This window comes from Dacryopinax primogenitus, assembly GCF_000292625.1.
Source record: "Dacryopinax primogenitus strain DJM-731 SS1 chromosome Unknown DACRYscaffold_16, whole genome shotgun sequence".
Classification (NCBI taxonomy): domain Eukaryota; kingdom Fungi; phylum Basidiomycota; class Dacrymycetes; order Dacrymycetales; family Dacrymycetaceae; genus Dacryopinax; species Dacryopinax primogenitus.
Window position 1 is genome coordinate 813,093 of NW_024467213.1, and position 16,408 is coordinate 829,500.

General features: G+C 53.6%; 10 protein-coding genes across 10 annotated transcripts; 4 read left to right on the top strand and 6 right to left on the bottom strand.

Moving 5' to 3' along the window:
• Window positions 1-600: 600 nt before the first annotated feature.
• DACRYDRAFT_118149 (uncharacterized protein) lies at window positions 601-1,782 on the bottom strand (the record flags this gene model as incomplete). The annotated part of the gene is made up of 1 exon (XM_040770533.1): window positions 601-1,782. The coding sequence occupies one exon, from the start codon at window positions 1,780-1,782 to the stop codon at window positions 649-651; it is 1,134 nt and encodes a 377-aa protein (XP_040626334.1). The 3' UTR covers window positions 601-648.
• Window positions 1,783-2,719: 937 nt separating this feature from the next.
• DACRYDRAFT_23960 (uncharacterized protein) lies at window positions 2,720-3,960 on the bottom strand. Its single transcript, XM_040773486.1, has 2 exons — window positions 2,963-3,960; window positions 2,720-2,903 (listed from the first exon to the last, which is right to left on the bottom strand). The coding sequence occupies exons 1-2, from the start codon at window positions 3,566-3,568 to the stop codon at window positions 2,883-2,885; spliced, it is 627 nt and encodes a 208-aa protein (XP_040626335.1). The 5' UTR covers window positions 3,569-3,960; the 3' UTR covers window positions 2,720-2,882.
• A 1,100-nt stretch (window positions 3,961-5,060) lies between these two features.
• DACRYDRAFT_23961 (uncharacterized protein) lies at window positions 5,061-5,537 on the bottom strand. The gene has a single exon (XM_040773487.1). The coding sequence runs from the start codon at window positions 5,484-5,486 to the stop codon at window positions 5,109-5,111; it is 378 nt and encodes a 125-aa protein (XP_040626336.1). The 5' UTR covers window positions 5,487-5,537; the 3' UTR covers window positions 5,061-5,108.
• An 889-nt stretch (window positions 5,538-6,426) lies between these two features.
• On the top strand, window positions 6,427-8,441 carry DACRYDRAFT_118152 (uncharacterized protein; the record flags this gene model as incomplete). The annotated part of the gene is made up of 2 exons (XM_040770534.1): window positions 6,427-6,895; window positions 6,947-8,441. The coding sequence occupies 2 exons, from the start codon at window positions 6,427-6,429 to the stop codon at window positions 7,981-7,983; spliced, it is 1,506 nt and encodes a 501-aa protein (XP_040626337.1). The 3' UTR covers window positions 7,984-8,441.
• Window positions 8,442-8,555: 114 nt separating this feature from the next.
• DACRYDRAFT_110162 (uncharacterized protein) lies at window positions 8,556-10,134 on the top strand (the record flags this gene model as incomplete). The annotated part of the gene is made up of 4 exons (XM_040769016.1): window positions 8,556-9,137; window positions 9,183-9,243; window positions 9,287-9,858; window positions 9,907-10,134. 4 exons carry the CDS (start codon window positions 8,556-8,558, stop codon window positions 10,132-10,134), a joined length of 1,443 nt encoding a protein of 480 aa, XP_040626338.1.
• A 695-nt stretch (window positions 10,135-10,829) lies between these two features.
• On the top strand, window positions 10,830-11,334 carry DACRYDRAFT_110163 (uncharacterized protein; the record flags this gene model as incomplete). Its single annotated transcript, XM_040769017.1, has 2 exons — window positions 10,830-11,045; window positions 11,095-11,334. 2 exons carry the CDS (start codon window positions 10,830-10,832, stop codon window positions 11,332-11,334), a joined length of 456 nt encoding a protein of 151 aa, XP_040626339.1.
• A 179-nt stretch (window positions 11,335-11,513) lies between these two features.
• On the bottom strand, window positions 11,514-12,257 carry DACRYDRAFT_90507 (uncharacterized protein; the record flags this gene model as incomplete). The annotated part of the gene is made up of 3 exons (XM_040776956.1): window positions 11,514-11,920; window positions 12,014-12,172; window positions 12,221-12,257. The coding sequence occupies 3 exons, from the start codon at window positions 12,255-12,257 to the stop codon at window positions 11,514-11,516; spliced, it is 603 nt and encodes a 200-aa protein (XP_040626340.1).
• A 67-nt stretch (window positions 12,258-12,324) lies between these two features.
• Window positions 12,325-13,291, top strand: DACRYDRAFT_23963 (retrograde transporter). Its single transcript, XM_040773488.1, has 5 exons — window positions 12,325-12,391; window positions 12,443-12,596; window positions 12,643-12,881; window positions 12,929-13,010; window positions 13,058-13,291. Exons 1-5 carry the CDS (start codon window positions 12,348-12,350, stop codon window positions 13,184-13,186), a joined length of 648 nt encoding a protein of 215 aa, XP_040626341.1. The 5' UTR covers window positions 12,325-12,347; the 3' UTR covers window positions 13,187-13,291.
• Window positions 13,276-13,804, bottom strand: DACRYDRAFT_23966 (uncharacterized protein). Its single transcript, XM_040773489.1, has 2 exons — window positions 13,574-13,804; window positions 13,276-13,525 (listed from the first exon to the last, which is right to left on the bottom strand). Exons 1-2 carry the CDS (start codon window positions 13,778-13,780, stop codon window positions 13,430-13,432), a joined length of 303 nt encoding a protein of 100 aa, XP_040626342.1. The 5' UTR covers window positions 13,781-13,804; the 3' UTR covers window positions 13,276-13,429.
• A 131-nt stretch (window positions 13,805-13,935) lies between these two features.
• On the bottom strand, window positions 13,936-15,377 carry DACRYDRAFT_90511 (C4-dicarboxylate transporter/malic acid transport protein; the record flags this gene model as incomplete). Its single annotated transcript, XM_040776957.1, has 6 exons — window positions 13,936-13,968; window positions 14,110-14,329; window positions 14,383-14,919; window positions 14,965-15,068; window positions 15,108-15,325; window positions 15,374-15,377. 6 exons carry the CDS (start codon window positions 15,375-15,377, stop codon window positions 13,936-13,938), a joined length of 1,116 nt encoding a protein of 371 aa, XP_040626343.1.
• Window positions 15,378-16,408: the final 1,031 nt, after the last annotated feature.

Consider the following 16,408-nt stretch of genomic DNA (forward strand, 5'->3'; position numbering starts at 1 on the left):
CGCACTTCAAGGATGCTCCCTTGGCTCAAAGCAGCAGTCCGTCTCTCGTTGTCCGATAGGTAGTTTACCAGGTCAACTGCTCCTTCCCACGTCTTCATCCCACCCTCGTACAGACCCGGGCGCACGTCGCTCCGTTCGTTAAATACCTCTTCAAACTTGCGTTCGTCCACCCCACTGATGTCGCGCCGATGCTCATCCTCGGTATCATGAAGAATGTCGGAGGTTGAAGACTGTGAGAAAGCCGAGGCGAGAATGGACAGTCTTGCGTCGTGGAAGTCCCTGCGTGGAAGGGGAAGAGGCAGGGACGAGAGGACAGTGTAGCTGAGCTCGACCGGCAGGACGCGAATCTAGATGACTAGGCTAAGCACTAGATGTGTTAAGGTGATGGAACGAAGCCTGCGCACCAAGTCCTCAAATGCGATCTCACGAGAAGGGGCCAGGACAGTCCCAGTATGGGAGAATGACGGGTTGGGCGGACATGGATAATAAAGAATGGAAGAGTCTGTGTATTCAATTCTATCGAAGCACTAACTGAATAGGAACATCAATCAGGTGGTAAAATGACATGCAACGAAGGCACAAAGCTATACAATAGGTATTAATTATGCCGATGTACCAATGCGAAAGGCGTGGAAGTTGCCCAAATCATTAAATGATATTGAGCACCTTGCTGAAGACTTGGCCAGCTTTGTTGCGCTCCACAAGGTTCTCCTCCCCCTCTACATCTCGCATGTCCACGGTCCACTCGAGCTCGTCCTCAGGAACGCTGCGGGCACTGAACGGTTCGAAATCGAGCTCCTCCTCCGGCATCGACCGAGCGGATAAGTCAATTTCATCATCGATGTCCTCTAGCGAGCGAGGTTGAGGCTGAGGCTGAGGCTGAGGCTGAGCCTGCTGGTTGTTATCAACCTCCGTCTCCGCCGCCGCCGCCGCCGCCGCCGCCTTCTTGGCATTGTGATGATGAAGCATTCTGCTGGCAAGAGCTTCAATGCCACGTTCATCAAAGCTATCCAGGAATTCGTCAATCTCGCGCTCGTCGAGCTCCAGAAGGTCCTCCAGGTCTCGCGCGTTCAGCTGCTCGACATCCTCCAACGATCTTTTCTGCGTATATTCCTGGTTGTTATTTGAATGGCCAACCCCGGATCCGAAAAACCTGTGACCGATCCTCTTGACGAATCCGAAGAGCCGCGGTTCGAGCTGGTCGAACTCTTCCAGATCACGTCCGTCTAGTTCCATCTCATCGTCAAGGGACCGCTTCTGGTATTCCTGATTATAATTCTGATTGTTGTTCTGGATGTTGTTGCTGTTGCCTCCAAAAATCTTGTTACGTAACCTCTTTATGAAGCCGAAGAGGCGCGGTTCAAGCTGGTCGAGCTCCTCCAGATCACGTTCGTCAAGTTCCATCTCATCGTCAAGGGACCGCTCCTGGTTTTGCTCTTGGTTCTCCTGGAGGTGGTTTACGATTGCGTGACGCGGTCTGAATATCCGTTTGCCCATGCCGGTGAGCCAGTTACGCCCGACAAGCTCCTGGAACTCACGCTCCGTGAGTTCGGGAGCTGCTTCATCATCGATTGAGCGACTGTTGATAACATTCATCGCTCCATTGGCAATAGTATTGTAAACGCCGGCGTTCTCGTCGACGTGGTGGGCGACCGTATGCTCAACTTTGGCGAAATCAGCCCGCGCCTCCAGACCGGCCGCGTCTTGTTCCAGGTTAACAGGGGCCGCAAGGGTGGAAGCTGCGAGAGCAACGGCGAGGACGGCGACAGAAGAGGTGCGCATGGTTAATATAGTTCGTTAAGGGTTGATTGGATATGTATGAAAGTGGGGTGTCCAGCACCAGAGAGAAGATGTGAGGAGGGCGAGTGGGAGACCAGGTGACCAGCACCTGTAGAATGTAACCGGGGAGGGATGAGCAGCAGTATCCTTCCTCCTAGGGCTTAAATAGCGTAAGAGTGTATAGAAATATCGGATGCTGAGCGCGAAACCCCTAGTGCATGTTTTCCGGTTTGCAATACAGAACAGTGCGCGAGGATCGATGGTTACGGTGTTTCACGAACGCGGAACTTTAATCTGCATTAGCTGGCATGGTCCAAATGCTCTGAATAGCGACACTTGTGTGCTGGGAATAGCCTAGTAAACCTGCAGATTGAATGCGTGACTCGTGTTGCGAGGATGATGGCACAAGTTTGAGGGGATGTTGGGCTGTGTGCAGAACCGAGGAGTTTGGGATAACATATGATTGCTCAACACGGAGCATGTCGCAGCGTCCGGCGGAGACAAAAGACCCCTGTTCTTGGCCATGATGTTTTGAATTGCCAAGAGCACCATTCACTTCTGACACAAGTTTGTCTGTGTCCTTTCATGGACATCACTCCGAAACAGACGACAAATGTACACTTCCCACCATCACCTCATTGCTCCGGAAGTGTTTCCATAATGGCCACTTAGCTGTGTGCACTGCAGCGGCTCCACAGCCAACTGAAGTAGGGTGATCACGTATTTGTTGCCCTCTGGCCGACGGTTTTTCCTCAGATCCTCTAGGTGCGTGGCGACCTGACATACAATATTTATGCTTTCTTGTCACTGAGTTGGATACGGCATCAAGGGGCACTGGACGGCAAACACCGTGGTCACTCGATGTCTAGTGCGTAGAAAGAGCAAAAGCTAGAGTAGGCACTGAATTGCAGCACAATTATAAACCATAAGGTCGTGTGAACATTGGGATGCATCACCGAGGGAAGACAGCCTTTTCACTTGACTAGCGGCAATAAGCAATGTCTATGTACACATGTCGCGCGCTGCATGCAACTCTCCTCAACCTCACATATCCGGGGAACCATTGCGCTCGTCTTCAAACTTTGGTTCCCAGGAAATCCGCCTCAAGCTTTGCCGTTGGATGTCTGTGCAGTTCGAATAAGCCTAACTCGTCAACTGGACCAGAGCAAGGAAAGCTGCTTACCTCAACCTGTTCGGGAAGGAAGGTGCGTGCTTCCCACGTCTGCCATTCAAACTCCTCAGCAGGCAAGGAGCGGGCGTACACGTCCATGTCGTCATCGATGTCGTCCAGCGACCGTTGCTGCTGGTCCTGGTTGCCTACGTTTTCTTTCACTCCCTGAACCGTGTCGGTATTCCCTTTGACAACTCCGGCTACGAGTGCTTTCAGGTGCTTAGACCCGCGTTTAGCCACGCCGGTTACAAAACTCCTCCCAGCCCTGCCTTTACCAAGAGCGCTTCTTGCAAAGGCCTTGCTTGTAGCAAAGACGTTGATGGGACTGCGTTTGTCCAGAGAGTTGTCCTCATCGCGCTCGTCAAACTGGGGGAAGTCTTCAAGATCCCGCTCATCCAATTCGTCCTTCTGCTCAACCGAACGTGCGGAAATCGGGTGTTCATTCTGATTCTGCTTGGAGTGATCGGCGGTAGGAGTATCGCGTGTTGCAAGTTGATAGAGGACGTTACGTGCGGCAAGGTTCCGGGCGTTGAGCGCTTCTGGGTCCGGGAAGATAGGGGCAGCCAATGACGAACTTGCGAGAGCTGCTATCAGGATGGAAGTGGTGGAAGCGTGCATTGTAGAGGGAAAGAGGAATTAAAGTCAAGAGAATGGGTTGGTGTCCGGCACCGAGTAGTCTTGTGTTTGTAAAAGTGTAGATGAGGGTGACCAGCACCGCGGCTCAAGGGTATGTGTACGATAACTTGTGAGTTTGTAGACCCGTTTTATACGCCAGAGGGCGGAAGGCGACTGCATTACCTTGAAACCTTGGGCCGGAATTGCAAAAGATCGAACGGCGAATCTTACCTAGCAGAGCCCGCTTCGATAACTAAAAAATACTCCAAGATATTCAGTTGCTATGGGAAGGCCGAGTTAGCACTGGAATATGGCGTGGATGCTCAGCATTAAACGGGCGCTAGTGTAGCCGCAAAATGGTTGATCGAGTCTGTGTAAGGGAGACCATATATATGGCGCGGGCAGGGGGTGGATTCATAACTCGAGTATTCATGGCTATGCCTGTGACGATCACGATACGTAATGATGACGTCAGGAACAAAGAGAAACCGCCCCCGTGCAACTAGCTCCTGTCGCGTCGTCAAGACGCGACTTTGTAACCTCAGCCGGACGGGTCTCGGCCACGGGACCCGCGTCAAGACCCAGCAGGCCATTGGGCCTCCTTTCCTCCTGCTCATCTACGATCTATGGCACAGGTCGAAGACGTTCAGCTCGTCGTGTGACCCGAGCGAGGAGAGAAGTTACTCTCATACTCCGGGAACTGCGTATGCTTCTCGTCTCCTACCCCAGTCCGTCTCTTGTGGAAGCCATCGCCCAACATTGGAAAACACTCGCATCAGCCAGGATAGAGCTTCAGAATGACGTACGCCGAAGGTGCATCATTAAGCAAGTATGTGGACTGACATGCTACTGAAGAACGCAAGAAATTTGCTCGCAGTAAATGGATGGAAAGACTTCCTACTCTTTTTGTGGTCCTGGATCTTCTCACTCTCCACATTAGGCGTGATTATGCACCACTTAAGCTTATCCATGGGAGTATGACTTAATAACATCAAATAGATGCTCGATACTCCCTGTGCAAAGGAACACATGCATTTGATTACAGCACACCGTAGGAGGAAACAGTCACGGTTTCTTAGACGGTTTCTTAGGAGGTTTCATAACAAGAGGCGTGTTGACGACCTTCTTCCACTTTGTGCTCATCCGCTCCTCAAGCCTGCGCACCAAGTCCTCAAATGCGATCTCACGAAAAGGGGCCAGGACAGTCCCAGTATGGGAGAATGACGGGTTGGGCGGACATGGATAATAAAGAATGGAAGAGTCTGTGTATTATTTCTATTGACGCACTAACTGAATAGGAACCTCAATCAGGTGGGAAGAGAATCAGTTGTAAGTGTAAGGCGTAGATCGTCAGTGAAGACGGCTTTGAGTGTCGGCAACAGGCGTGCATCATGATGGCACACGAACGGCCCGCAGTCTTCACCACCTCAGTCCAGAGCAACATTTGGAATTAAAGAGACATGCAACGAAGGCACAAAGGTACACAATAGGTATCAATTATGCCGATGTACCAATGCGGAAGGCGTAGAAGTTGCCCAAATCATTAAATGATATTGAACGCCTTGCCCATGGCTTGCCCAACTTTGTTGCGCTCCGCAAGGTTCTCCTCCCCCTCTACATCTCGCATGTCCACGGTCCACTCGAGCTCGTCCTCAGGAACGCTGCGGGCACTGAACGGTTCGAAATCGAGCTCCTCCTCCGGCATCGACCGAGCGTATAAGTCAATTTCGTCATCAATGTCCTCTAGCGATCGCTGCTGAATCTGTTGCGGCTGGTTATTATTCACAGTATTAGCTGACTGCTGGATACCAGGGTTGTTGGGAAGACCGGTGTTCGGAACACCTCGTTCATCAAGGCTGTACTGGAATTCGTCGAGGTCGCGCGGGTCGAGCTCCTCCCATCCACGCTCCTCTAGTTCCATGGCCCGTTCGTTCAGCTCCGTTTCCTCGTCGAGCGAGCGCGATGATACGGCACCCGTTTCCGGGGTAGGTGGTTTGCTAGTCTGGGTCTGAGCAGGGCCACCCGGAGGGCTCCGAGAAGCAAGCGCCGCGTCTTGATCCCGGGGGACGGGGAGGGCGAGGGAAGTGCTGGCGAGGGTGGCGATAAGGAGGAGAGCGGTAGAAGTGCGCATTGTGTAGAGAGTGAGTGTGTAGAGAGTGAGCTGTAAAAGGCGTAGATTATTGCTTGTGGTGACCGGCACCGATGAGCTGAAAAGTGGAAAGTAAGGTGACCAGCGCCTAGTTTGTGGGGGATGGAGTGGCCATATCCTGGAGAACGACTTTATACCAAAGACCTCTGCAATGAGCTGTCATACAGGTTTGGCGGGCAGGGAATGGAGTTTCATAGTATTCCAATAGGTTTTCCAGAATATTCAGTAGCAGCGCTCAAATATGAATGCGTGCATGCACAATTATAGGATAAAACACTCCTTTCAGTTCGCCTCGAGGAGACCAGTACAAGGCCGGGGAGGTGAGTAAAGAGGGGTAGTACCAAGGCCGTTGCTGTGTATGTTACCATATTTATTCCGCCTTTGCGTCTTGGTGTCTTCGTGCCTTTATCTGTTCCTGTGTAGTTTATTTGTATTATGGTACAGGATATTATGTACGGTCGTGCGACGTATTGCGATGTAGGAGAAGAGTGAAATAAATGTCGTCATGGATACATACCTAAACGTCCTCCTCCTCGTTTCAAGGGTGGATTGCACAGTGTTCACCATCCATTCTCTCTATTGGCGGTGCAGGATAACCGTTCACTCTGTCAGCTCACTCACTCTTACTACGTTCATTACCATCTATTTCATTATTTCACTTTCAATCTCTCATTGTTGGCTTCAGCAAAGGTTATCAAAGCATACCAAAAAAATGCCATCAATCTCTTCTCTCTTCAAATCAATCATAAAACGTTCTCCAGCATCACCACCACCAGCAACACCTTCCGCTCCCTCAACACCAGCAACACCCTCCACCTCCTCGACTACCACCAAACCACCCACCAAACCGTCACACAAATCCTCCCCCTCTCTCCCTCCAACCCAGTCCCACCCTCGCAGGCTCCGTTCCCTCAAGCGTGCAGCTTCACAGCGCCATCTCCGACCGCAAGAAGGGGGAAAAGAGAGTTTGGCCTTACCTGCTGATGCGCTCGCGACGTTACCCCGCAGACCGACTACGGCAGATGCGAAAGGCTTAGGGAGGAGTGTGACTGCTTCTGCGGCTCCCGTCACGAGTGTGAAGGACGAACCAAATGCAGGAGCGAGCGTTGGTAGACGAGGGAGTATAAAGCGATGGGGGACGGTATCCCTCAAGCCTGTCGCCCCGTCCCATTCTCGCAGAGGTGCGTTCTCTCACTCCCAATGGCAGACGACGTTGACCAATGTGTGCGTAGGGAAAAGCGACGACTTTCTTAATTCTCTAGGTACAGGTACTAGAACACTCAAGCTCTCTCCTTCCCCTGCTCCTTCTCCCTCAGCGTCCGCAGTCGCAACTCCTCTATCTTTGTTTCCAGGAAGCTCAGGATTCCCTTCACCTGTAGCGGCTCCATCTCCCTCGCTGGCTCCTTCACCCGTACCTCCTTCACCCTTGATAGTCGCCCAGTCATCACCGACCGCGCCGTCCTTCTCTACCGCTCTTACCTCACCGGACGACGTCGTCAGCTCCAGCAACACCAACGGCAACATCTTCACCCTACCCCCAGCGGGCTCTACACTCCTCGCACCCCCCTCTCCAGGCTTCCCATTCGGGTTCAGCACCGAACCCTCTTCGGCAGGGACGGAGAGCACCTTCCCCCTGTCTGCTTCTTCCGAGGGCACAGAAGCGCCTAGTACGCGTTCGCCTACTCCGACGCCTAGTGTCCCACCAGAGCTGAGCCTGCCTCTCCTTATGGCAGCCAACTCTGCCACAACTACGACAACACCAACTTCCGCCATCCCTTCTCTCATCTTCACCCCTACCTCCTCCGTCTCTACCTCCTCGACCCTGAACACCCCTCCCACCCGTTCTCAGTCGTACAAGCCCCGCCCATCTTACAAGGAGGAGATACCCACCTTTGCAGGCTTGTCACCGGGAAATACCTTCCCCGGGCTGCACGCATCCGGGTTGCCGGGTCCGTACCTCTCTACTCCTTCCCAAGGGCGGGGGTCCTCCGACGCCTACTCCGGATATGCCGGGCTCTCGCCATCGCTGTACGCACAAGCCCACGGTCACCCCCACCCCCACTTCTACAGCTCAGGACGTCTTTCCCCATCTTCCAACTCCTCCCACTCTAGGCTCTCACCCACCGACCCCCCCACCCCGGCGACAAGTTTCCCAGACCTGCCCCCCAGACCCGAGAATCGGAATTCGAAGCTGAGCGTTCTGAGCTGGGCGGGGAAGATCGAGGTTTATGTACCTGTTGCTAGGGATGGGGAGGGGTTGGCCGTCTGATCGGTTGGGGTTGAGGGAGCGATGTGAGTTGGTGGACGATAGGCTGGGAGGAGAAATGCATCGGGGAACTGTGCGAGTACAGACACCAGTACGGACAAATCCGTCCCCGGGTACAAGCACAGGGATACCGGGCAGGCTGAGCCTTCCCCTCTGAGTGACCGCCTTCCTCGGGGTGGACGCAGTATATTTCGTTCTTTTGGCTAGACGCCTCAGCGCCGTGCGCTCTTTCCCATTCGCATCTGTGGTCTCACGCACGGCTATCTTCAGCTGTACCACTTTTACTCCTTTCATCTTTTCATCCTTTCGTCTTTCATCCTTCGTACATTCGCATTCACGCATCCGCGCATCTCTAGCCTCGCATGTGTGCGCGCTCCTACCCGGCCGGTTCAGGATACGAACGCTCAGATACCAAAAACACGGACGATCTAGACGTATTTAAGTTCTTAAATCATTGTAGCCAATATACATAGGTTGCTGAAGGTCTGGTATATGGGGTGTGACGGACGTACTGCACAACCTGGTGATGAGTGCGTCGGGTTTGCGCACTCACGCGTTTCCTTCTCCTGTCATCGATGACCACGTTGCTTTCACTACCGACCGAACTGATTTCCCATGTTCTTCTCTTTATCCCAATACCATGGACACTCCTCTCCCTCTCCCTTACTTGTCACCGTCTGCATGCTCTTGTCCTTCCCTCCCTGCTCCACCGGCTTATCTGTCTGGCCGAATCCGATGCATCAGTCTTCTCAGACCTAGCGGAGAATAAGCGGCTTGCGAGGGAAGTCAGAGGGCTCGCGGTCAATGACACAGGGGAGAAGGAGCGAAGCGAGTTCTGGAAAGTGGAATTCGGGCCTAGGCTGGGAGAGGAAGAGAGGGCGCTGGCTGGGTACCGGTCTGCTTGGACCTTACTGGATACGGAGAAAGCTCGGCAGGAGAACACACGCCGAGTTAGGGAGATACTCCCTGCTGTGGGAAAGGGATGCGTGAACCTCGAGGAGCTGAGGCTCAAAGTGGGCGAACTGAGGCCTTGGACGGGGTTTTTGCGTGGGTTCTATGGTGATGAAGGATGGGGGGCAGAGGAGAGGGAACTCAAGTTCGTCGAGGTTGTTGAGGAGCCGGGGGAGGAAGCATGGGCTTTAGAGGACGCTGTGGAAGTATGTATCTTGCTTTCTCAGATGTGTGAAGCTTAGTCTGCGCAGCTGCTGGAAATGTTCGGAGGATTGGAGGCATTCGCATGGGCGAGCGCGACCATCGTCCAAGGTAAGCGAACATTTCACTGCACATCTATTGCTGACAGTCGTAGCGAGCCAGCTTATCCGGTATATTACCCAGCTAACCAGTCACTGCCCCACCCTCCATTCGCTGTCAATCTACGTCTTCTCAACGATCAACCCTATCCCCTCCGCTCTCCCTCTGTTCACCGCCCGCCTGCCTTGTTTGCGCTCCCTCGACCTTGGACACATCCAGAGCACGCCTCTCATGGTCCCTTTTCTAGAGGCCCATCCACTCCTCGAACATGTGAGCATCCAGTGCGCCGGGCACGCCGAGATCTCGCTCCCAGAAAACGCACTCCCCCGTGTGCAGACATTCGACATCGTCTGGCTCACCTCGGCTCAGCTGTACACCCAAGTCTGCATTCCCCTCCCCTCCGGAGAGTTGAGACCGCTCCAAGCACTGAGCATAACCGCAGGCGCGTTCAGGGATGAGAACACGATCGAAGACCTGTGTGAGGCCCTCAGGGGCCATAAGAGGATCAAGGGGCTGAGATGGGAGGACACGAGCATGCAGCTTAGTCACCGGCTAGGCCAGGTAGGACAAGCATGTCCGACGATCGAGAAGCTCAGTATTCTCGCTTTCTACCTTGATCAGAGGCTGGTACGTCCCTCTCAGTATTCAAGAGATGGCATACTGAATGTTCAGCAGCCAGAGATCGCTGCCGCCCTATCCCATTTCCCTTCTCTCAAGAAGATCCTGATCGGCCGGGGCAGACTAGATCTGGAACACTGTGCTCAGCTACACGAGTCCTGCCCCAGCTTGCGACAGATAGGCCCTTGGGAGAGGGTAGATGTCCCTCCTTCTGAGGGACGGAGTGGAGGGCTTCGATGGCGACATATGGGTGGGCAGGGGTGGGGCTTGCCGAGAGGGCCATGATGCCAAGATGGTGTGATTGTTGTCCGGGCGGGGTGTTCTCGTGTGCAGGTTATTGTTGCATCATTGTCAGCAACTACTGAGGCCACTTCAGATAATCTGGTTGATTCCGAGGGCTTAGATAATCTGCGGAGGTTGAGACATCTCAACACAGAAGAGCAGCTCTACACAGCATCAATATCAGATATCTGAATGGTCGTGCACAGCGCGGTGGAGGTGCTCTCAGTCAGCTTAAGCATTTTCAGCAAGCGGTCCTATGAAAAATTGTTTACTGTGCCTTCCTCTCCTAGCGTGTCACTACGATCAAAGAGTTGATTCTCATCCTTGATTAATCTGCCGAGATTGAAACGCTTTTCGAGAGAAAGATCCACTTCCTCGTCTTGCTTCTCACTACGACCACAAAGGTGATTCTCGTCCTTGATTAATCTGCCGATACTGAAACGCTTTTCGAGAGAAAGATCCACTTCCACCTCTTGCTTGTAACTACGACCAAAGAAGTGATTCTCGTCCTTGATTGATCCGCCGAGATTGAAACGCTTTTTGAGAGAACTGTCCATTGTGTCTTTGTCCCCTTCCGTGCCACTATGCCCGAACAGTGCTTTATGCTCGTTCTCGATCATTTGACCCAGATAGAAGCGCTTTCGCCCCTGTGAACTGGAACTCAGTGGAATTCAGGTACGTTGCTGCCGGATATCAAGATGTACAGCCAGACGCCGCTGCGAGGTGCAGTCTTGCTTGGCGGTGTCTCTCACATCGGAGCCGTCCCTGTCGTCACGTTCCCGGAACTCGCAAAGTACCTGTTCAAAGGGTTGTTGGCGACCGACAATGTGGATGTCGCCCATGATGCGCTGTTCAACATCATCGACATGCTTGTACACAGGCCCGAGGACATGCCCTACCGTCGCCGGGGATGCGTGGGCGCAACCGCCAGCCGTGAGGACGGTATACCTGATGGGCACGCAGGATGCGACGGCGTGGCTAACTCTGGGAGAGAATATGTGCGATGTACTCGTGTTGTTGTTTGCAGAAGAGGATAGTGGTGTCGACAAAGGTCAGGCTTGGGAGATCATACATGAGACGTTCGGGACCCGGGCCTCAAAGCATTGGATCAAGGATGCGGGGCATTCGCCCTTCCTAGAGAAGCCTTGCGAATGTCGGGACGCGATTTTATCGTTTGCTGACGAGGTCATACTGGACAAGTAGAGAGCATGGCAGCTAGGGAAGATTCAATTGCTACAGCGTTCAATGTTGCGTGGCGAATCTTTACTGGACAAGTAGAGAGCATGGCAGATAGGGAAGATTCAATTGCTACAGCGGTTAATGTTGCATTGCAAATCTTATCGCCGATGCGGCTGTCATCTTATTACAAGCTTACTACAGCTTTACCATATACCAAACACTGCCAACCCAATAGCAACCATCCCCACTTTGATCCAAATCGCGCCTAAACCTGGGAGTGAAGGAAGTGCCCCGCTCCCCTGTGGCCTGCTCGAGCTGCTCGGCACCACTGGACTCCCACTCACAGGTCCATTCGGGCTAATAGCGCGTGTCGTGCTCTGCGCACTCGTCCCTCCAGAAGTGGCTGTCGTATCCCCCGTCGGATCCGCCCCGGTCTGTACAAGTATAGGAGCGGCATCTTCTTCCCACCCTGCGCCGCCGTCGAGGTTTGTACAACTTGCTAAGGGTGTGGATTGCCCGGGGGTTGTGGGGAGGAGTGTGCAGGATACTGCAAAGGATAGATCTGGAGCGCCGGTGAGGATGGCATCTTGGGCTCCTTCGACCAAGGTTACTATATTTATCGATTTCAGTTTGCTGCTTTGAACAGACAGAGATAGGGAACGGAAAGAAGATAGACAACGGGAAGGGAGCGGAAGGAACGTACGTGTAGGGAACCCATCTGCCTGTCGAACCCAAGTGCCCGTGGGCTCCCCAGGTAAGATCTCCCATGTCGTCCTCCCATTCTCTCCCACACCGAGCTCGATAGCAGACAAAGGCTGAGGGTCAGTATCGGGTATGTATAGGGAGAGTTGGGCTTGAGTGCCTGTGAAGCATTAGTGAGTGAAGTACTAGCTGATGGAGAGGGTTGTACTTCCTAGAAGTGCAAGAAGGAGGAGTAGCTTGCACATAATATTTATTGTTGAAGAGAGTGAAGTGAGGGTTGCAGTCAGTCCCTGGCTGCGTGCATCAGTTGTCCTCCGTCCACCATCCAACGCAACATGGTCCTCGTACTCCTCATAGGCGACCTACACATCCCCTACCGGTAAGTTCTCCCTCCCATTACTCAACATTGATAACTCACAGTCCTGCGCAGAACACACGGCCTCCCCACCAAATTCAAGAAACTACTCATACCGGGCAAGATACAACAGATCCTGTGCACGGGGAATGTCTGTGATCGGGAGACGCTCGAGTACCTGAGAGGGATCGCAGGGGAGGTACATGTCGTCAAAGGGGAATACGACGAGGTACGTCTCTTCCCTCCCAAACCAGAGCGCAACTCACTCGGAGTAGAACCCGGCCTTTCCTCTTTCCCTCATAGCGCAACACGGTCCAGTCCGACTCGGCGTCCTGCACGGACACCAATCCGTCCCCTTAGGGGACCAAGACGCCCTCTCTGCTCTCGCACGACAGATGGACGTCGACGTGCTCGTCTCTGGTGGCACGCACCAGTTCAGCGCAAAGGAGCATGAAGGGAGGTTCTTTGTCGACCCGGGCAGTGGGACGGGCGCTTGGGCAGGGCATTCGGAGAAGTAAGCGCTGACTTTTGATGGATGAAGTCGTTGCTGATAAAGGACAGTGATGCGGTTCCGAGCTTTGCACTCATGGACATACAGGGAAGCGTCATCGTTACCTTTGTCTACCAGCTAATCGACAGCGAGGTGAGCCCACCCTCGTTGTCCTAACCCTCATGTGCTGACGCCTCCAGGTCCGGGTAGACAAGATCGAGTACCGTAAGGCTGCACCTGCACCTACTCCGACGGGAGGCATGTCAGGCATGACCAGCCCCAAGCCCACACCGCCCCGAGGTGCAGAGAGTGTCTGGAGCGCAGCGTGAGCCAAGGCATCACCAGCAGAGTGGCGTGACCACGGGATCTCTTTATGGGTGGAAAGCAGACGATTGTGAGTACGCGGAGGAAGGATAGAGGTGCGATGATGTTTCTATTCGTACATGCATAGATGCGTCCAAACGTGTTATGCGTCCCATCCCGGCTGTCCCATGTACCGTACACAGTTCTGCCAACTTTGTCCGTGCTCGTCGGCCCCGATCTCAGCTCTGCCGTCGTCCAGATGCAGAAAGTCAGTGTCTTGCTTCTGCAGGCTCTGCTTCTATTAGAGGGTTCTCTTCTCTCGCTTGTTGGAGCAGGTCGTCTAGTCCTTTTTCTGTCAGAGCGCCCTAAGCACGAGTCAGTGATAAGTTCCTGCATGAGGAAGAGGGATACACATCCAAATACGCCCTATACCCCTCCCACACTTTCCCACACGTCCTCTCATACTCGTCCCTCTTATCCCTCTGCCACTGTCTTTGCGCTTCCTCGCTCTCTGACTTGCCCCCCGGTGGCGGCTGTAGGTATCCCTCGAACCATGTGTTGAAGCAAGCGTCGTACTTGTGTTTAAGAGGTGTACATTCTGGTTTGAGGGAGTGGGACATAGGGTGTTGGGAGATGGAGAGTGGGGGGGATGAGCTGAGTGCGGTGTACAGTTTAACTGCTCATTATAAGGGAAATGTCTAATACGGACAGAGCCGGGACGCCTAACTCCGACGGGACACGTCATCGGAGATAACAGAATACATATTAATGATATTTAGATATTTGCGGCACGGACGTCTACTATGTGCTAGAAATACAGTGCAATGTATTACACCACCATAGATGCGTCCCTGTCCCTCTCTCTCCTTTCTAACCCAACCACCGTGTCTAACTCTCTGTCTAACTCCGCATCCTCCCGAGGTCGAGGTCCATCCCCAGCAAGCAAAACTATCTCCTCCAGGCTTTCTAAACATGGCGCATCGAATATGCTCCCCTCTATCCCAAGTAGGAGCGTGAGAGTACCCACATATAGCCAGATGAGGAATAGGATGCCCGCCAGCCCTGTGCCGGCCGCTTCGAGGAAGAAGCTCAGCGGGGTTGGGGCCAGTGCGACGGATAGGCTGAGTGTTAGGAGGGTATATACTCCAATGGGGAAGGTGAGGCCCCACCTGCGGAAATACAGTACGTGAGCGCATGTAGAAAGGGGAGGAGGGCAACTCACCAGGGCATCCCGAACCTCGGGCCTTGCTTTTTAGTCACCGCTTCTATGATCGTCTGCAGTCCCAGGCATGCCCAGACCAGCCCGAAACCCCAGAGCAAGCATCCGCTCACCACTCCGTATATGAATGCAAAGTCGCCCATGCTCGGCACGCCGAAGATACTGTTCACCGGGATGGCAGACATCTCCATGTCTTGGGGGATGATGACCTTCTGCGCTAGCTGGCCGAGGGTGATGAACGCTAGCCCGCCTTGACCGATCGGACCTAGGGGGAGGACGACAGAGGTGAGCGCGCCTCGCGGAGGCGCACCGTGTAGCACCAACCGGATTGTGTACGCTGCAAGCAAGAGCATAGCTGTTGGCAAGCCGAGGCCGAGGGACGCATAAGAGACGAAGAGGGTCAGTTGGGCACGTCCCGGGTGCGAAGCAGCAAGTGCTGTTCCGACTTGGGCGCCTAGGGCGGAGGTAACGATGGGTGGGACGAAAGGGAGAAGGATGGTGGCGGTGATCATGTCCAATGTGAGAGGATGCTTCGTTGACCTAGGAAGGGTTAGCGAGAGGGGAGAGCAGATACTGCAGACGCACACGACATGAATCATCCACACACAGATCACGGCGCTCGAGATGATGACGACCCAGAACACGGCCCAGAGGAAAACTAGGAGCGCGTCCCCTCCCCACCCTTTGGTCTCCACTAGCAAGCTCGTCGCTGCGTTCACAGCAGTCGCGAACCCCATCGGGATCGTACCGACGAACAGGGACTCGCGGGGGTGCTGCAGCATGAGGTTAAACACACCTGGGTACAGGACGTATCGGAGGATGGTGACGATGCTGAATAGCAGGAGGAGGAGGACGTTCAGTCCGAGCAGGGCGACGCTCGGCCAGTAGAGGGCTTCGGCGATGCCGTAGGGCAGTTGGTGGAAAACGATGGGGAGCACGCCCGTCCCTGCCTGCCTGGTCAACTAGAGGCAATAGGAGAACAGGCTACACTCACCCATGGTCACCGCAAACCAACTCGGGGTGAAATGTCGGATCCTCTCTCCGAGGGGTTTGCCTTTCCTCTTCTCTCGTTCGTCGGCTGGCGGCTGGCTCTCCTTCGTCGCAGGGACATCAGGCGCTATCCCGCTCAATCGCACAGAGGAAGTCGTTATGATTATTGTTACTGATGACAAGGCCGTTTCATTAGGGGACATGGTCGTTGTGCTTCGCTGTGATGCTGGCTGCTGTCCTACCGCACCTTGCAAGCCAAAGAGGAAGTTACCCCACAACAAAGCTTCCGCCCCGCCGCGATGTTTTGCCTTTTCTTGCCTGGGCGTTGCCACACTGTTCCGAAGTATACCGAGTTAATCCGATGTGATATGTGGAAAATATTCAACGCTAGCCATCCTGTGCCCTCGTATTGTGGATTGTGTGGGAGGGATGAGAGAGAATTTGAAGAGAAAACGTCCAGGAGGGCCTTTTCCGCCCAATGAGACCAATGCGGGGAAGTTGATCACGTGCACATTGAATTCATCCGAGACCCAATTCGGGAACAAAAGCACAAACCCTTATGGAAGTCCTTTGCAGACAGCTGTTTAGGGGTCCATGCATGTCAGCTTTAGGCAATTTGTCCCCTCTTTTGACTCCAGTCAAAAGAGGACCCCATTCACTCTGATGCTTGGGCAAGTGTGAAGCTCTTGGAAAGGCACAAAAACAGAATCAATTTGCCCACACAAGCAATGTCAGGGCACACAATACCAGACACAAGGCTGCCATTGATACAACCAGAAAAGGTTGATAGAGGGTGTGTAAAGGGTCAAGAGAGCAAGACCACCAGGCTGAGATATTGCAAGACCAGGCTGGCAGATATCGTCAAGTAATGGTGGTGTCGACAGAGGTCAAGAGAAGTCTTGAGAGGAGCACTAGGATATTGAGAGCACAAGCTGACAGTGTCATCCAGTTTGCTCAAGTAGATAAGTTTAATGAGATTCCAATGCCTAGTTTGACTACACAAGTATTGTGGAGGATCCTAAGAGATCAGATCTAAGGT

Excerpts from the sequence above, each read along its gene's own strand:
- DACRYDRAFT_23960 (XM_040773486.1), bottom strand. The coding sequence starts at position 3,568 with ATGCACGCTTCCACCACTTCCATCCTGATAGCAGCTCTCGCAAGTTCG. Across the intron at positions 2,904-2,962 it reads TCCTTCCCGAACAGGTTGAG|ACATCCAACGGCAAAGCTTG; the intron begins GTAAGCAGCTTT and ends CGAACTGCACAG.
- DACRYDRAFT_23961 (XM_040773487.1), bottom strand. The coding sequence starts at position 5,486 with ATGGAACTAGAGGAGCGTGGATGGGAGGAGCTCGACCCGCGCGACCTC.
- DACRYDRAFT_23963 (XM_040773488.1), top strand. The coding sequence starts at position 12,348 with ATGGTCCTCGTACTCCTCATAGGCGACCTACACATCCCCTACCG. Across the intron at positions 12,597-12,642 it reads TCAAAGGGGAATACGACGAG|AACCCGGCCTTTCCTCTTTC; the intron begins GTACGTCTCTTC and ends CACTCGGAGTAG. Across the intron at positions 13,011-13,057 it reads ACCAGCTAATCGACAGCGAG|GTCCGGGTAGACAAGATCGA; the intron begins GTGAGCCCACCC and ends TGACGCCTCCAG.
- DACRYDRAFT_23966 (XM_040773489.1), bottom strand. The coding sequence starts at position 13,780 with ATGTCCCACTCCCTCAAACCAGAATGTACACCTCTTAAACACAAGTAC. Across the intron at positions 13,526-13,573 it reads GGTATAGGGCGTATTTGGAT|GGCGCTCTGACAGAAAAAGG; the intron begins GTGTATCCCTCT and ends ACTCGTGCTTAG.